This window comes from Calidris pugnax, unplaced genomic scaffold (assembly GCF_001431845.1).
Source record: "Calidris pugnax isolate Ruff unplaced genomic scaffold, ASM143184v1 scaffold56, whole genome shotgun sequence".
Taxonomy (NCBI): Eukaryota; Metazoa; Chordata; class Aves; order Charadriiformes; family Scolopacidae; genus Calidris; species Calidris pugnax.
The window spans coordinates 18,820,114-18,837,941 of NW_015090839.1; the positions used below are offsets into that span (position 1 = coordinate 18,820,114).

Sequence of the window (17,828 nt, forward strand, 5' to 3'; positions counted from 1 at the left end):
ACTAATACGCTTATAGAGGCAAGTCTAAAGCTCTTCTTTCTAATGGCCCACATCTAGATAAAACCAAGAATCACTTGCTATTACTTGCACACAGGGGTCTTGGTGGTATATACTGTGCTATTTCACAATTAAAAAAAATAATAAAACAATCTAGAAGGATGCCACGAATACATTAGTCTTCCACTTCGCAACCACAGCTTAGACATTAGAATTAGAAATTATCTAATTTGATACTCAGTTACTATTTAGTTTGAGTCTGAAGGCATAACCCCTCTATTTCATTTACTATGTTCATTACATTTTTGGAAACTAGCTCTCGTTCATCCAGACCCATTCTGGGATTTGGATACACTGAAAATTGTATTGATTAACATGAGATTGCTCATGTCTTCTTATAGCAGCCTTCTGCAGCGATGCAGAACAAAGCCAAGGGACTCTCCTAGTTCAACACCAACACAGCTTATCAGAAAAAAAGAGAGTTCTTCTGGTAAAGGCAACAAAAAATAGCTCACACTTGTGCTACCTGACACATTTTATGGAGCGTGTCGTGAGAATAGTGTGAAATTAATCAGAGAAAAAAAATCAGCAGGAATACACATGTTTACAAAGCACAAAATGATTAAGCTAATCACACACTTCAGTCTTCCTTTCAAATGCCAACATTTGCAATAACATAAAGATTGGTGTCCGTTTAAAGTTGTAGCACATACATTATTATAGAAAGATTAACAACTTTTTTCCAGGGAAATCTAACCTTTGTTTTCTCATCTACAACTCGGAGTCCGTCCGCCGAAACCCACAGGACTGCTTTAACGGCTTTCTTCCCGGACTTTCAAAAAAAGACAAAAAAAAAAGGAAAGAAAAAAAAAAGAACAGTTTTATGCCAACAGCATCAGGCTGCCACCCGCTTCCCCTTTCCAAGAACCATAACAGTAAGTGTAGATGAAGTCCACGGTCAGTAGGGTGCCCAAAGCCAGATACTCAGTCCAAGTTGCAAAACATTCAGAGAACCAAGCCAAAGCCAGTATTCCAGAAACAGCACGTCGTGGGGACGGGGAGAGGGCAAAGGACGGGTGGAGGCGAAAACAGGGTGTACGTCCACTGACAGTAAAGAAATCAAGACTGACCAGGTGGGTGAAGAATTCCACTAAAGAGTCAGAAAACACTAATTCATAAGGAGTTACACCACGGGTAGCTTCTTTAGCACAAGTTTAAACATAGGAAAATTCTTACCTGGTATTTCCACCAGCCCTACCCTCTGCCCCAATAGCCGCATGGCAGAATCACGGCATCACCTTAAACCAGTGTTAAAAGCACCCAAAAAAATCATCAGTTATTGTGTTATGAGCGTAATGCTAAGATCAATCATCCAGACATGTTTTATCAAGAGCTAAGTGTCACGTTTTGGAAGAGAAGCAGAAACACAGGGTTTCTTAACCATTGGTGTGTATGTGGGGAAGCAGCGGTGTGCGAGAGGCCCAGGAGCCGCCTGGCTTTTGGCCAAGGTCCGGCTGTAGGAACCCTGAGCTGCCACCAGCTGAGGGCTCCTCCTCTGGAGTCACTTAAACTACAGATTCCTTCTAGACTGTTTACTTTTTAAGGGAAAGTTACAGAAAACAGTATAAACAATTGACACAATATTCTTCAGAAACTAATTAATTGAACAGAAAATAGGTACAAGATGTCAACATTATTTTACTGGTTGTTACGGAGCAATACTACTAGCAAAATAATCTTCTTTTTTTTTTTTTTTAAATGTGCTGATTTAATTCCCAAGCACCATACTTTAAGCCAGCTAATAAACTCTTCTCCCTATAACTTTTTTTGAAGCGCTGGGTTTACATAGTTTGTGGCTGCTAATGGCACCCAGCACAGACCACTGTGGGGAGTGAAGAGAGCAACAACAACAAAACAAGATGAGGGGCTATCAGCTAATGGCTTCATGCAAGAATTGCAATTTTTTTTTTTTTTTTTTTAATAGTTCATTGCAGATGTGTATTATCTATATTTATATGGCAAGTAATGGAGCAAGGACTCATTCTGGCATAAGCTACCACATCTTCCAAGTCTGCAACATCAATTTTAATGCTGCAGGGATGAAATACCTTGGAGTGAAAAGTCTCCTGTTAGATCACATTGGTTTCATTCTCAGAGAAAGCAGTAACTGTGAAGAAAAAGGGCCTGGCAGGACTTCTGTTTGTTTTGGGGGAGGAACTGTCCCAATTTCGGAAGCAGCAATGACAACCAGAGCATTTTCAAAAAGCTTGGTGAGAACAGAGAATGGCACTGACTTGTACGGAAGAGTGATTAAAAGAGAGAGAAAATAAGCACAGCATGAAAGCAAGCTATGGAGAATTGCTTACAGAAGCAAGTTTCTAAATGTCCCTCAGCCTGCTGGTTACCCCAAAGAAGGTTTAAAGTAAAACTGTCAGATTCTGGAATTCCTTCATGGAAAGAGTATAATTCACAAAGGAAGATGTAATTAAATTTACCATCATACATGTAAAAAAAAAGTATTGCAGCATGTAAAAGTCACTTATACGTTTTACTGTTAAAAGGCAGTAAATATTGATACCCTCAAAATATAGCCTGTATTTTCAATGCTCAGCCAGCTTCCATAGCATTAAAGTCCTTATTAATCCCCCAAACAAGTGGTTTGTAGAGGTCTGTCTCCTTGAACTGTTTTAAAAAGAAGCACCAGTTTCCTATAAGCTGTTAATAGTCTTAAAATCTCTATTCCAAGCAAATACAATCAATGAAGATAAGACAATGCCTGCAGGTAACTGTTTGGTTTAGATTACCATCACTGGAAACTGAGATCCATGTCTTTCCCCAGCAAACAATAAAAACCTTGTTTCTGCAGAAAGAGTGAACGGTTCCTGAAGTTTGTATTAAACAAGTTTAACTGAGCTGGGTACTTCATAAAGCAGTACTGATCTTCAGCAGAGCTACTCCTCACCTGCTATTTTACCAAACGAGGATTTAGAAATAGCTAAGACATAGAACTTCATGTTTCTCAGAATAAAACGAAAAGCCTAAAAGGCTAAGTCCTCCTCTCCCCCTGGAAACATAAAGGTCCTTGTGCAAGATAGCCAATCACGGGTTTGCTACACTAAGAGAAAAAGAAAACACACTTTTATCTCCCAACTCCTTCTTCTAGATTTATGGTTGATGCAGCGCTTAGAAGGGGTGGGCCCTTACAGTCTGTGTCCCAAATCCACAGCTACTATTGTTGGGCAACATGTGGATTTTCCCCATCTACTGAATCCTCAGCTTATCCCTGTCTACAAGGGATGTATAAAGGAGCATACTTTTCCAAATCAGTTCATGTTGGCTATACAGATCAAAGTACTACTCTGTAATGGGTGGGATATTGCCAAGTATATTGTGATTACAAAGTAGATACGAGCGTTTGCCCTCCTGGCAGCCACTGGACAAAGATCAGACCAGAAGCAAGATACTGCATGGGAAGCAAACTCCAGTGCAGGGACACTGAAAGGTATAGGTGACTCCAAACAAATGTATTTAAAGCAAATGGTCAATATCTACTGGAACAGTGTGGTCTTAAATGTTACTACCAAGGGACTCGTCTAGACGTCCGTATCAATAGCCTGTCTTCATATTCAAGAGCTTTTGGATGACAGGATTGCTGGAGGAGCCACGTGTGGCACCGACTCCCCGGAGCCTGATCTGTCAGTGCTGAGTCAGCCCCAGCAGAAACCTGGCTGCTCAGCATTTCTTCAGAGACCAGTAACCTGCTCCAGTGCAAGATTCGTTATCTGGACTAATTTCAGGGCCCTCAGAGGTCTCCAGGAGGGTGGGAGAGGCAACAAGGTCCGAAGACAAAGCAGAACAAGGGAAATCTCTCCGACAGAGATGGGCATCCACATAAACAAAAGAAAAAAGGAAATGGACTAAATCTGAAATGCACATACTGAAATGTGCATTTCCATGCACTGTGATTTCCTAATCAACGGTGCAGGTCATGATAATTTAACTGTTAGAGCAGACAGGAATGTGGAGATAATAAGGACCTACACTGTAAGCTAGAAAATAAAGTTTTAAGGATACTAGAGCAGAATTAAAGTTGTCCAATAAGGCATTTTTTTAAATACTTGTAAATTGCTTCTAGTCTTTCTGCGTATTTTATTCTGTCCTGGGACTTACAGCTGTAAAATATATCTGCAGCCTAAGGTATATAAAAATAAAATCTTTCATTTCAGACTCTGTATAAAATATTGCATAATGAGAAATACCTGCACTTGATGGAAGCAAAACGTGAGAAAGATCACCAAATCTGTACTACTATTCATTATAGCAGAAAAGCTTAAATTTTAAAGTATAAAGAGCTGCCTAAAAAGACAGTTACATTGCATGCGCTACATAAAGTAAAACTGCAGAAGCCCAACCTGGAGCCATCAACAGACTCTTTTTTATTTAACGCTGAAAAGAGGGTATTTTCCATACTGAACACCTGAACATTTCCAGACAGAAATCCATCAGATTTATCTTTTAGAGGAGAAAATACGGACAGGGAAAGAAGCAAACCTGTCTAGACTGACTTTTTGAAAGCTGGTAGGGCATTTGAAGCAGCTCTGCAATTTGGAATATTATATTAATCCCCATGCAAGGCATCTGTGGAAAAATTATAGATAAGACAGCCAAAAGATATTAGAGTTATTAGTATTCCTCAAATATTAGAGAGAGAACAGCTGTCCCTTTTTTTTTTTCCTTCAGTTTTTTCCCTAGATTTGGCCTGTCAAAGCTGTAATAAAGGCACTGCCACACTGACACCGAGGGGCTATATATGGATTTAAGTGCTTTCAGTGCTAACTAATATAACTTCACAGGCTGAAGCAGAAGTAGGTCCCTCTTTGGCAAGATATTATAATAAAAGGCCAAGCAAATCTACAAGGTTGTGGCCAAGTACTGGACTTGATAAAAAAAAGCCACTAAGATGTAATGGGGAAGCTGGCATATTTAATAAAAAAGTCAAAGACAGATTTTTAAGTACTATGCAAAGCTCTGTCCTTTTACATCTTTATTTTCTTATCTATCCTAACATGAGTTAATACTAGCAAGCAGAAAGAAATCTAACGTATCTTACGAGGATGAGGTAGGGCTTTTTCTCTGTTTGTTTTAAACAAATTGTAAGTAGTTAGCAATTCAGATTGTAAAGCAGCATTTCATTCTTTGTAGATTCCAGCTCTTAAAGTTTGCTCACCTGTAGGAATGATGTGATTAATGTGACAGATCTCCCGCCCACAGTACGTTGGCCATTCACTATCACTACACTTTAGATGTGTGCTTTCCCAGTTCATAGGAAGAAACCTGATTTGGGGAAAACAGCTGTCTCTCTGTGACATGCCTCACTACCTGAGTGAAAGGTGAAAAAAACCAACTTTATTTACTCCCAAATAGAGCCAAAACAAACCTGTGACCAAATTTGCTCCAAAAGATTTTTGTATGTACAGAAGCAACAAACCTGTTCATTTCTATTTGAGCCAAGGTTCATTTTATAACAAGATACTTCAGAAGCCATATCTGACATTAACTCTATACGAAAACTAAATTAAAATGTTTTACAGGAATTTTAAATGCAGAGGTAGGGAACAGATGAGAGGTAAAAGAGAGAGAGCTCTTTCAAAGTTCTACACGCACCACCTTGCAGAGATGTGGACAGCAGGAATAAAACCACTCAGCTGCCAGTACAGCACATTCTTAATAAGGACAAAGAGATGCTTCTCTCCTCGCCTAAGACACTGCCCTCATGAAAACAAGAGCAACGATATAAACAGTGAATTTTTCAGTTATACACTTGACTTGCAATTAGAAAAACATAGTAGGTAAACGCCTGGTCTAATCTTCATATATGGCTGAAATAGGACTGCTGCTCAAAAAAGAAAGGCGTAAGAGATGGTATGTGGAGGCACCCTGCTTTCTGCCGGAGCTAACATTTGGGTCAACGCGTGGTGATCAATGCTGATCATGAAGCACAGACCCCAACTCCTCTCGGTGTTTGCCCAGGTGATGTAGGCCCACGCAAATTTAAGGGTTTAAAAAGGAAAATTCACATTTTTCTTTCATGAAGCCCAAATCACTTCAGAACACTGGATTTCCAATACAGTCCATACAGATTTAAGTTTCTGTTTCAGGTTGCTTTTTAAACCATATTCTTTGTTTGATCGATATATTTCCAAGTCTGTTTTGGAAGCAAATATTGTGAAATGGATTAGGGGACTCTCAACACCCTGATTTTATGGCAGTGCTATACCAGGGATGTAACTCCTTATAGTGCAAGCACAAACGAGGCATTAAACTTACTTTTCCAAAGAAGCCTTTGAAGAACTTCCTTTCCTGGAGGAACAGGGGGGACAAGTCGAGCGCTATTACTGTAGGTAGCTAAAATGTCCCAGGTTTTCAAACCAACAAGCACACACAAGAATAGGGTTTGGAGGGAAAGGAAGGGGGTTTTAGAGTTATCCATGAGAAGGTGCGACAGGCAAATGTGAAAATAATCCCAAGAAAATGCAGATCAAAGGGCACGCACATAATTCTAACAAGCTATTGCCCTGAAATTGGTGGAAAGAAGAGAACCTCAGCCCCAATTTCATGCAAAGTGGTTACTTTATTTTCACTCTCCCTTGTTTAGTCCCTTTTGGTTAGGTTATAAACCAAACTTGGCAGCAGACATGGTGGTCAAACAATTAAAATACTGTATGGGCTCTTGTGAAATGCAAAGTTGTAACTCCAGAATTAGAGTCAAGTTTGCTCTCTGTTGATTGCTCTTTCCCAAAGCAAATGCTTTGTAAGCTGGAGAAGCACGTATAAAGCAGGGCTAAACACTGCTTCATTTTATTCCATTCATTTGTTGCTTTGGTTTAGGTGCTACTCCTACACTTCACATCTTATGCAGTCTTCTCCGAACACTGAGGAATTTCATCTCACCGTGTACAACACCGTACAACTAAAACACAAATGAGATCCCTTCCTCTTGCACTCTCTCTAAAGCCTTCCAAGGCTTCATACAATATTTACACAAATACTAGATATTCATTCTACAACTCTGAGTTGATAGGCTGAACAAGACCCCTTTAAGGTCAGCAACAGTCAGGCAAGCGCAAAGATACCAAGAGATGAACCACAACTTCCTAAATCTCTTCAGCCTGGAAGCAATTATACCGATTGCCCAATTCACATTAAGGAAAAAGGCAGCACACAATTTTAAGCATATTTGCATGCAGTTTAGTTTACGGGCTTTATTTTGTTACCAGACTGTGAAAAGAAAACTGCAAGATCTAAAGTGATCTCCTGAGAGAAGCCTTCTCCAGGCTCTGTGATCACAGCCACCACCCGCTCCACGTTTGAGGGAAGCTGGAGTGAAGCACAGTGCTGCTCCTGCTGTCCTTCCAAATCGCCTCGCCTGGAAGAAAGCTATGGCATAGTAGGAACGAGGAGGAGGTGGAAAATTGCAGATGAGACAGAGAGCATCTTTGTGACAGCCCCTGACCCCAAATTAACCCTGCGTAATTCCAACGTGTTGATCGTTGATAACAATACTATATTAAAAATATAATTACAAATATCCCCAGGCAGCGTCTGGAGAATTGATTGATAAACAAGGTTATATTTAAAACAAAGCTATGGTTCTGACGCAAGCCAACAAAAGCCAGGAAACACAAAATTAAGAAGGGAGTGTCAATCTTGACTTTGCATTTCCTGACCCGTGCTGCTGCGTGGCTCTGCCTGACATCCTTCCACACTGTAATATATTTATGTCAACTCAGACACTGTACAAAGAACATCTCTGAGTACAGTCAGCTGAAGAGCTTAACAATTTTTTAGAGGCAGGAATGGTTATGTATTTGGACAGGATATGCTGAACACTAGGAGGGGAACTAATGGATTAATCACAGTGTTGTGTACATAATGAGAAGGGGTTGGATGCTGCTGCCAAGTTGAGCAATGACTATTGCATTACACTAAATAACAGCTTTTTAAAGATAGCAAAAGCTAAAGATTCACCAGAAGCTACCTCATTTTTAGGTGATGGTTAATTTTGCTCTCAGCAAAACGCTTGTTAAACAAGATTTTTTAAAATAAACTAGACAAGGTTAATGGAAAAGGCATCATGCAAATGGGTTTTAAACAACACTAAGTTAATGTAGTTTAGAGATAACTAATGCATGTTTTAAAATATTAAATTATGTCTCTTTACCTGCTAAAACAAGAACATATATTAAAACAAATTCATCATTTAAAACAAAAAGTGGCAAGTTAGAAACCAATACTACACGCTAAAGCTGATTTAAAATCGAAACATGACACGAGAGAGAGTATACTTCTGTCTTTATATGATGTTCCCGTACCTGAGTCAAATAGACTTACAGGGCCCTTACAAAGTGATTTTCCACCTTGCACCAAATATTTTAAATACAGTGAAATGGTTCTGAAGAAATGAATGGCTCTAGCCAAATACAAGGATCCTACCAGATATGAAATGTATACATAGTTAGTAATACATCCCTACTAAGGGAAAAATGTAAGCTATATTGGTAACTTCCTACTACTAAAGGGAAAATGCAAGTTCCACTGGTAATGCAAACCCATGTTAATAATAGACTGAGAGCTGAAGGCATGGGTTTCTGATCTATTAATGAGACCGTGGTGCTATTTCATTAGACAGAAAATAGGGCCATAACTAAAGTTTGTCTTCATTCATTCTAAACAATATTACAGACTGCACATTATAGTAGCATTGGTGTGCAATTTCAGAGCTATAAACCTGTAACAACAGAATACAGTACGGATGAGGGATTCTCTAGCTAACAGTGGCTGCTTTTACTCAGTTGTCAATTAAACAATGCCTGAATAAAATGCTCACCATCATCTGGTTTCAAGTTCTGCAAGGTGCAACGCTCGAAACCAATTTAGCCACATTAAACAAGCAAGTAATAAAAAACCCCTAGAAGGTTATTTCCCGCAAAAGAGAGACGGAAAGATGTGTTTGCATCTTTTCTTTCAAAAGCCAAAACAGAAATTAAGCTGTTCCTACAATTAAGATTAACACTGTTCTATATTCTTGTTCCCCAAATGAATTGTCGACTAGTGAAGAACAAGAATTCAGAGGGGGAAAAAAAAAAATCTATTGAAATAAGTAAAGACAGAGAAAACTTGATTTTTAGAAGCTACAAGATACAAGAATTCAACAATTCTATCTTAGAGAACAGAACTATTCTTTATTGACTAGATTTGGTTTATAAAACCTACACATTACCTGCAAAGAAAACAGTAAAGATTAAAATAAGCCACGTATATTTTGATGCAGTTTAACCACATGAAGTGAAGCCCAGTTTCCCTGAAGCTAGTCTTTGAGTTTGAGCACTGCAGCTCAAACCTGTAATTCTTTCAAGACCAAGAGAAAGCCCATCAAAATAACCAAGCACTGTGAAAGCAAGAGACTTCCAAAAGAACAAACTGTTTTCTTAACACATTCCTTCCACGCTGAAACATCATCCAGTGGTTTGGCTTTTGATAACTAAGAGAGCATATTGTGCAGAAAAGAGCTTTCAGTAGTAGTAGAGTCCTAAAGATGTGCCCCCAGGTTTAAGACCTGTGTGCTGGGGTGGGGGGCAGGGGTTGAATTGCAGTGAGCAGCTCCAAATGAGTCTGGGATCTGATGGAGTCCAAGTAACCAAAGCTCACAGAGTAGTTCCACTAACCAGAATCTTCCTCTTGGGCCCCAATGAGAATCCCACCTCTGCTCCTCAACTTCCAACTCTGACAAGAGACAACGCAAATCACCAAGAGACACGCACTTGTGTCTGATTTATCAAAAACTTAAAACAGCAGAAGAAATCAAAGTTATCTGAAGAAAAAAGTTGAATTTATGAGAACGGATAAGTTGATGCTGCTCACAATTTGAAATAATGACACAGCACAGAATAGAGAAATTAAATTAATTACTTCCAGAGAATGCACTGTAAAAGCTAGATGTCCAAGTCTGACATATGAATCAATGATTCTGGTGATCAAGAATCACAATTCTGGAATTATCCAGATTCTAGAAGAAACTGGGAGTTACACTTTTACTGTGTCTCATTATTTATAAGCTTGGCTACGCTTAACTGACTTGTGGGCTTAAAGTTTATAAAAAAAAACCAACCTAGAGAACAAATCCTTCACAGGATAGCTCCCCAGAGAACAGAATGAGAGAAGTTGCATAAAGTAGATACTGCAACATGGTGTGCTAAAAGAAAGTATTCTTACAGAACAAAAAACAGAATGAGACAAAAACGGATGCAATTCATTATGTGGTCAGTACTTGCACTTTTAGCTACGCAAACTAAATCCACAGAACAAAGAAACTCATTTATATTTTGTGTGGCCCTTTTTAATAAAAATCAATCACCAATCACTGTTGGACTGAATAGGAACAGATGGGATGCGGCTTTAAGAGGTTGCTATACATTAGCCAAGAGAGAAAAGAATGAAAAGACTTGATTTTAATCAGAGCACTAAACCAATTCAGAAACTTTACAGCATAACAGAAGGAAGAAAAGATAACTTATAATCCTCTGTTGCATGCTAGGAAGAAGGGAAGAGCAGGTTTAGCTGGAAGCCATTTGAGCTCTCACATTAGGTGAGGGGGAAAAAAGCGATGCCCGGTGGCAGATAATCTTAAATTAGCAAAGGTGCAGAAAAAGTGTTTGATGTACTATCAGTAATTTTGCTGAGCTACAAGAATAAAAGAGTTTCTTCCACTGAAGGCATCACTGAAGAATGTACGTAACTAAGACAGGCAAGAGAAATGATGAAAAGGATTGCAGTTCTCTATCTCCATTCAGACTTCAAATTTTAATGCCCTTTCTCCTCCTGTTCTCTTCGATGCTGTTTTAGCCTCAGTTCCTTGATAGACTGATCATTGCCCTTCTGGAGTTTGCCGTTTCTGCAGGATTTTGTGATATTATTACTGCAGGAAAGAGATGATAAGACCTCTTCAAATGAGCCACAGAAATACAAAGAGCTTTGAACGAGTGCCATTGACAGGAGCAAACGTTCACAGAAGCCAAACTTAAGAGCAGCCCACTTCATGGCATATCAGAATTAGGCAGCCTTCAGGCCACTCTGAGCAGATGCAAGCCAGATTATTTCATGCATGACTATGATGTTGCAGTGCATTAGAAAAAAGCAGCCTAAATCAAGTAATATTTTGTATAATAATGGTGAATTAAGTCACTATTAAAGTGGCAGGCAACGGAGGGAGAGAGAGAGGGAGAGGAGGAGAGAGAAAGAGAGGGAGAAAGAACTGTTAAAAACAATGGTTGAAGTCCCATGTGGGTACCCCAACTTAGCCTGAAAGGTCACAGAGGATTTTTACACATTTGTTTTGCAAATAGTTTCTGCAAGTGGAAAGCACAGTTGTAACTCTCTCCCTCTCATCATCAGATTAGCACATCCCCCTGACTGCAGCAGTGCTCTCAAACCGGCCAACTGTTCTCCTAACGCGGGTCAAAAGTTCAGTCTTTTGCTGGGGCACCGCCGCCACTCGGGCCTTTCCCAGTAACAGCCCCAAAACCAACTCTTTTCACGAAACAAATATACATACAGATTTCAGTCTCTTCACAGCATCTTCACAGATATGCATTCCTCTGGATTCATCCACTTCGACATGTCCCAGGTACTGCAGGAAAGAGAGCAGGGGGAGAAAAGCTTAATAACAGCTTCTTAAACTCACTGGGTTTTAAAATTCAATCTCTGAAGGCAGCTCAGGACAGTTGAGCTGATGGACACCAACAGCACTGTGTGAGCCTTCCTTCCACCTGTACTTGGAGGTTTGACTTGGTATGTATATGGGACACCCGCAGCAGTGGAAAGGCATAACACATCTAGACATCTTGAGGGAAAGACACACTCTTCTTATTCAGGGAAAAAAAATGAAATGGAGAAGTAGAGCTGTATTTTCATGCATATTCATCATGAGCTTTAGTCACTTTATTTAGCAGCATAGCGTGAAAACTTTAAGTCAATAGAGATGACTGTGAATAAATCATTTTTGAATAATGACAAATATATTTAGTATCGAAAACTGAATTATACTACATAGTAAGATAACCAGATATATTTGGATGTGCATGTCCAAATAAAAGAAATTTCAATGTTATAAACAGAAAAAATTCCTTCTTCCCCCCCAACTTTGCCTTAAAGTTGTAAACCAAAATGGATTATGTTCATTACAACATCAGGCTCTCATGTGGACACTGAAACATTCATCATTCTCACAAAAAGCTTTTAAAAATACCAGTTTTCTGTATATTCATCTTGTCACCACTTAAAAACAACAACAAAACAACACTGAACAGAAACTGTAATTTTCAAAGCTTTTAAATTAATAACCCAGAACAATATTATCCTACAGAGAAAGCAATTTCCAGAAATACATGGGAGTGTAGTGCAGTGCTCAGGGGACTGTGATTAGTTTCATTTTACATTCTGGGGAAAAAACAGCTCAAAGTTCTCCAATTTCTCCCTACCTTTTCCAATCACAGTTCTTTTTGATAGGGGAAGGAAATGTTCTCTCAGAAACATTCATACCCTTATGCAAAGTACTTAACTCTTGAAGAAAACCATGGAAACTATGAAATAACAGCTGTCTGATATTTTGTAATAAGAGGTATAGGTCAAAGAAACTTACCCCAATTTACATGGCATTGTAAGAATTGTATGCAATTCAGCATCTATATTCTAGTCTAGCTAGAGAGTGAAGAAATGGGTTTAAAATATCCGAATCAATATTTTTGTCACTTAATGCAGTAGTAAACCTAAGTTTAATCATCCATTGAGAAGTCCCAGTCAATCAGAGAATATTCTGTCATGAGTTTTCTAAAATCTCCCAGTTTTTGTTTCATTTATTAGGATACCATACTTCACTAGATGGTTAGAGAAAGATTTTGCTCTGTAGCACCATACTGAAGAGCTCTAGCAGAATAATATAGCAGATTCAACTAAATGGACAAATGAAGACTGCTTTTAAAGATTTAATAAAATTTTGAAAGTTGAGGTTTTTTTCATGCAAGGCAAGATGCTCCAAAAAAGGAGATTCTATGTATCACCCTACATATCATTAAACTGCCAGAAGATTTAAAAGATCTTAAGTGAAAGAGAGCTTTAACATTAAAACTCACCATGTGGCATTTTTAAAACAGAGTAAATCTGTATGGAACAATTCTGCAAGAATTTCATTTAAACCAGCCCTCACAGCTGGAGAACAGCTTGAAAAATAAATTGCACAGAAGCTACAAGGTAAAGAAGAGAGATCTGACACTTCAGAGCTTTTTCAAAACGAGCTCTGTGAAGCTGAAGCCTTATAATCGAATCTGCCAAAACAGCAACAGCTGAGCTTGCTGAACACTTGCGCAAGATCTTCCTTTCTCCAGAACACACACTAACTAGAATTTTAGTCCTAAAAAATACACAATTAACAACTAAAGATGCATTTACCGTGTGTCTGCAAGTACATACTTATACCAACAACTACTGTAGATGGACCTTCTTCTGCCAAGACTCCTCCGAAAGTCCCAGAGATGCAGAAATCTGTGGTTGTGTATATTTGTCAGGGAGAAGTTTTGAGTTTAGTAACTTAAAGTTTGTCAACTTCTCTTCAAAAGTGTGTGTGTGGGAGGGAATATAAACAGGAATAAAGCTAATGTTTATAGAGGACAGAAAAAAGCCATATGCATGGAATGAGCCATTGAGTTTGCATGACCACTAAGTATCACATGAACAGAGGACAACTTCTGGATTTCCTGAGCTACCTGCACGTCTCATTTACCTCAGTGTAGGCAAAATATTCCCAACTGAAGATCCAAACCATTCAGTCCCTGCACTTGGCAACCTGCCTTTCGCTTGGAAAAGGGAGAAACAGAGCAGGGTAAATATTGCCTCGTGTCACACTCCAAAACAGACAAGCATTTTGCCCTGTGTTGCCAAACCTCTATTCAAGTCCCATGCTCCAACTTTCAGCCATCAGTCATGCCACTGCTGCTGGAGACAGCGAGTTTAGCTCCGGTTTTCAATGCTGCTTCCACTCCAGTTGAATGGGGACATTATTGCACTTATCAAGTGCATCTACCCACACCAAAAGGGTACAATCCACAGAACTCATTGAGCATCAATCAATTCTGAATTATAAAAGAAATTGCACTGTCACACAATACTTCTTTAGGATATAGAGGACAAAAGATGCTTTCTTTGCACTTACACTTTAAACCCTTCATAAAAAAAACCCCACTTGTTCTTCCCACTGCACCATTTTTGCAGAAGCTCACTCCTATCAGTATTGGTGGCCCTGTACATTTCACAGCCAGTTTCAAAATTTTTCCTGGGTTTTTTCCTAGGGTAGGGTGGTGGTGTGTTAATTCCTTATAGATACCAACAGATTTTTAAGTTTCTTTCTTGTACAAATAACTTTCAACTGCATAATCAGAAACCTGTAGTCCTGGTCGTCTTCTTTTTATAGCCAAGTGTACCTTAAGCAGCAGGTCTCCTTCCAAGCCTTCAAGCTTATTTCTAAAACCTTTCTTCCCCCCACCAGGCTGAGAGCAGATATACACGGCTCCTGTATTTAAGCAGTGCTACAATAATTAGCTGACTTTCAATGGGTAGTAATCAAAGACATAAATATTTCTTCAAGAAACTTGGAGAGCAGCTTTGCTCCAGACAGATTTTTTTTCTAGTACCCTTACATTTTAATCAGAAGTGTTATATCACAATTGTATCACTACCTAACCTTAAATTTTAAATATTACCTCAATTTATTAGTGCTACAACATTTTATGAGTGACATTTCAAAATTTAATGCAGAAAGAAAATACAGCTGCTGGTTAGATTAAGACATGGTCTGCTTCTCACAGCCTGAAATGGAAGTTAAAACCCCAGAATTCAGGTCTTAACAAAAATAAACTACAACAGGAAAGAGATTGCCTGGAAATCACTTTAAAAAGCACATACACAAGTCCCACTCTTCTATACACAGCCTTTCAGGATCTCTGACAGGAACTTCCCTTTCAAACTAAAGAAGAAGAAACACGTTCTGAAGTGCCTGGGCACTCGTCCTGTGTAAGTAACAACTCGTGCAAATCCATCATGGCACATTAACACAAACACACTCAAGGACCGGGAGGCTTAATTACTGGGTGCACAAAAATCAATGCAAACTGCATAAGCCATGCCATGGTGGCTGATGACTTTGCAGAAGGGTAAGGAAGGCGGTACCCTGGACACATTTGCAAAGAGCGCTCCTTGTCACAAGCATCACTGCAACCAGCGGTCCTGGAGAAAACGAGTACTTTTCCATCATGAAAGTGCACGTAGTAGGAATGCAGTATTAATATTGAATGCATTCCTACTTAATTTCCATAGCAACCAGTGAATGACAGTCATGACATCAGCAATTCTCAGCCATAAGATGTTCTGTATGAGATTTAATCGTTATACCAGAAATTAACCACCAATGGTTTTACAGAAAGCTAAAATCCTTGTGGGTAGAGTCCACATACAAGGTAACTTAAAATAAAGCTGTAATCCAAATAAAATACTTTCAGGGGCTGTTGGAGAACCCCTTAACAAAAACATTTTTCAATAGAAGTATTGCTTATATGAACATTTTCAGGAAAAAAAAAATATAAAAGTGACATGATGGTACAGCAAGTAATAAAAAAAACCCAACAAACCAAACCGAACAAAAACCCCAAAACAACTTTCCCCTCTTCACCTCTGAGCTTTATGTTCTCTTTTACAGAGAGTGGTGCTCAGTATCAATCTCAAGTCAAACAGAAAGTCATCAACACAGGAACAAGTTAAACTGGCAGGTAGCAAAACATCATTAGAACTTGAGAAACTTTATTATTTTTCAACATTTTAAACTTTTTCCAACTTTATCTATAAATGAACAACCTAAGTTACCTTATCAAGTGTTTTTGGTGAGCCTGTCCTACTGCCTTTCCCCAAATATACACTACTGAAATTGCTCCTAAGAAAACATCACGGGCTTATGTATCAGGTCAGAAACAAAACAGATCTACCATCCATGTCCTAGCCAAAGAAATACTGCCCTGATCTTCCTTCTTTGTTTTCATTTCTTTCACAAATACTTGGCTTACTCAGTTTTCAAATTTTCAAAGTTCAACAACAACAGCTGGCAAAAATAAAGATCCCTCACCAGAACTCCTTCCACTTGGACAACTCACTCGAGCCAGTTTTGTTTGCTCAAGCCTGGTAATACAGCCTCTCCTCCAAAGAGGCACAGCCACACAAATCACTGCAGTTCCCTCTAACAGCAGATGTTCACATGCGCTGTTTTATTTGCAATAACATTAGGTTCTTCAGATTACATTTGAAACTAGAGGGACACGGGAAATGAGCTTATTCAAAGTCTTGGCCAAGGTGTCCCGAGGTAGGGAACTAGCTGCCATAGAGAAACACACCACTGTTTCCTTGGTGTTATTCCCACAGGCAGCAACATTCCTCTTTCTTCCTGTGTGTAAGCACTCTTCTCTCTACAACTCGGGTATTATTTGCAGCAGGAAGACTGACCACTTGGCATCTGCGTGTGCAGATATGCTTCTGGAATTGGTATTGCTCAAGAATAAAGCCTGAGCTCCACAGTTTCACAGTAAAACACTGTCTTGCAACTAGACATAAAGCTTAAATCCAGAAAGCCTGGATACGCCTTAAAGCTGAGCTGCTTCCCCACTGACTTCTGTAAGATTTACATTCCAAGGTCCAATGCTCTATTTCTCTCCTCTCTCACACCCATGCTCCTGCTTTTTTAATGTATGGTTTTGAAACAGATGTTTGCTTAGACAGAGCTGTAGAAGCACATAAACAAACTCCATGATTAAGCATCAAACAACAAAATAAACTTAATTCTGCTTAGTCAAAGCTACAGGTTAGTTATGATGCTACACGTGTCCTTAGGGTCTGACTTCTGCCACTTCCTGAAGTCACAAGAAATGAAAACATCTCATTAACCTGTAAATCCTCCAAAAACAGGAGCTGTAACAGCCTATGACTGCTAAGTGTCTATGGATAGTGTGGGTCAAAAAAAGCTACCTCTAAAAACAAAGCAGTATCTATACAAGTAGTTCTCTGTGTCTCTCCGCATCACACCCACCGAAGCGCCACACTGCATTTCACTCACTGGTTCTCATATCATAATTGTCAGCACGAACAGAAACAACACTGTGAGGAGCCAAAAAACATTGCCCCCCAGGGCTACTGAAGATGAAGTAGCAAAGCTCAGTACAGGATACACAAATGCTGTATTCTTCATCTTCTCACAAATCCCTAAAATGAGGCAGAGAAGGAACTCAGGAGGTTATATAGGACAGCACTTGCCTGAAGGCAGGATCTACTGCCACATCTACATCAGAGAAGTCAGCCTTGAAGTATTATGACATTTGTGTATCTGGAGATCAATAGGGTAGACCTTCTATCTGTAGCTTACATGCCTCCCCGTTAGAAAGGGAGGCGGCTTTGCTGAGCTCTTGTTGTTAGCACCTGTCCTAAATTTCCCTCGATGAGGCTTAAGCCCACTATTTCTCCTCACTCCTTTACCCCTTCATGTATGTGCTGTTACATTCAGGTTTTCAATTGTTCACTCAGATGTGCAATTTCTACTTTTCCAGGAATTCAGCATTAAATAAATTTGAAGTTTTCTTAAAAAAAAAGAAGAAAAGCACAAAGTTTTATAAACACACTGCACAGGTGCACATTGTACCTTTTCTTCAAGTCCTGCAAAAAATTCAGGTTCCATTAATGACACTGGA

The 17,828-nt window shown here is 39.2% G+C and overlaps 1 protein-coding gene across 7 annotated transcripts in view; it reads right to left on the bottom strand.

The window, feature by feature from the left end:
* Positions 1 to 17,828, bottom strand: part of NUMB (numb homolog (Drosophila)) — a 122,615-nt gene that overhangs the window by 12,048 nt on the left and 92,739 nt on the right. For 4 of the 7 annotated variants that reach the window (XM_014941715.1, XM_014941712.1, XM_014941714.1 and 1 more), the window contains 3 exons: positions 11,609 to 11,683; positions 6,325 to 6,402; positions 755 to 829 (listed from right to left, as the gene is read on the bottom strand). In XM_014941715.1, coding sequence (XP_014797201.1) covers positions 755 to 829; positions 6,325 to 6,402; positions 11,609 to 11,683 — 228 coding nt within the window. The remainder of the gene's footprint in view (positions 1 to 754; positions 830 to 6,324; positions 6,403 to 11,608; positions 11,684 to 17,828) is intronic. The other 3 variants (XM_014941717.1, XM_014941716.1, XM_014941719.1) reach the window with 2 other exon arrangements.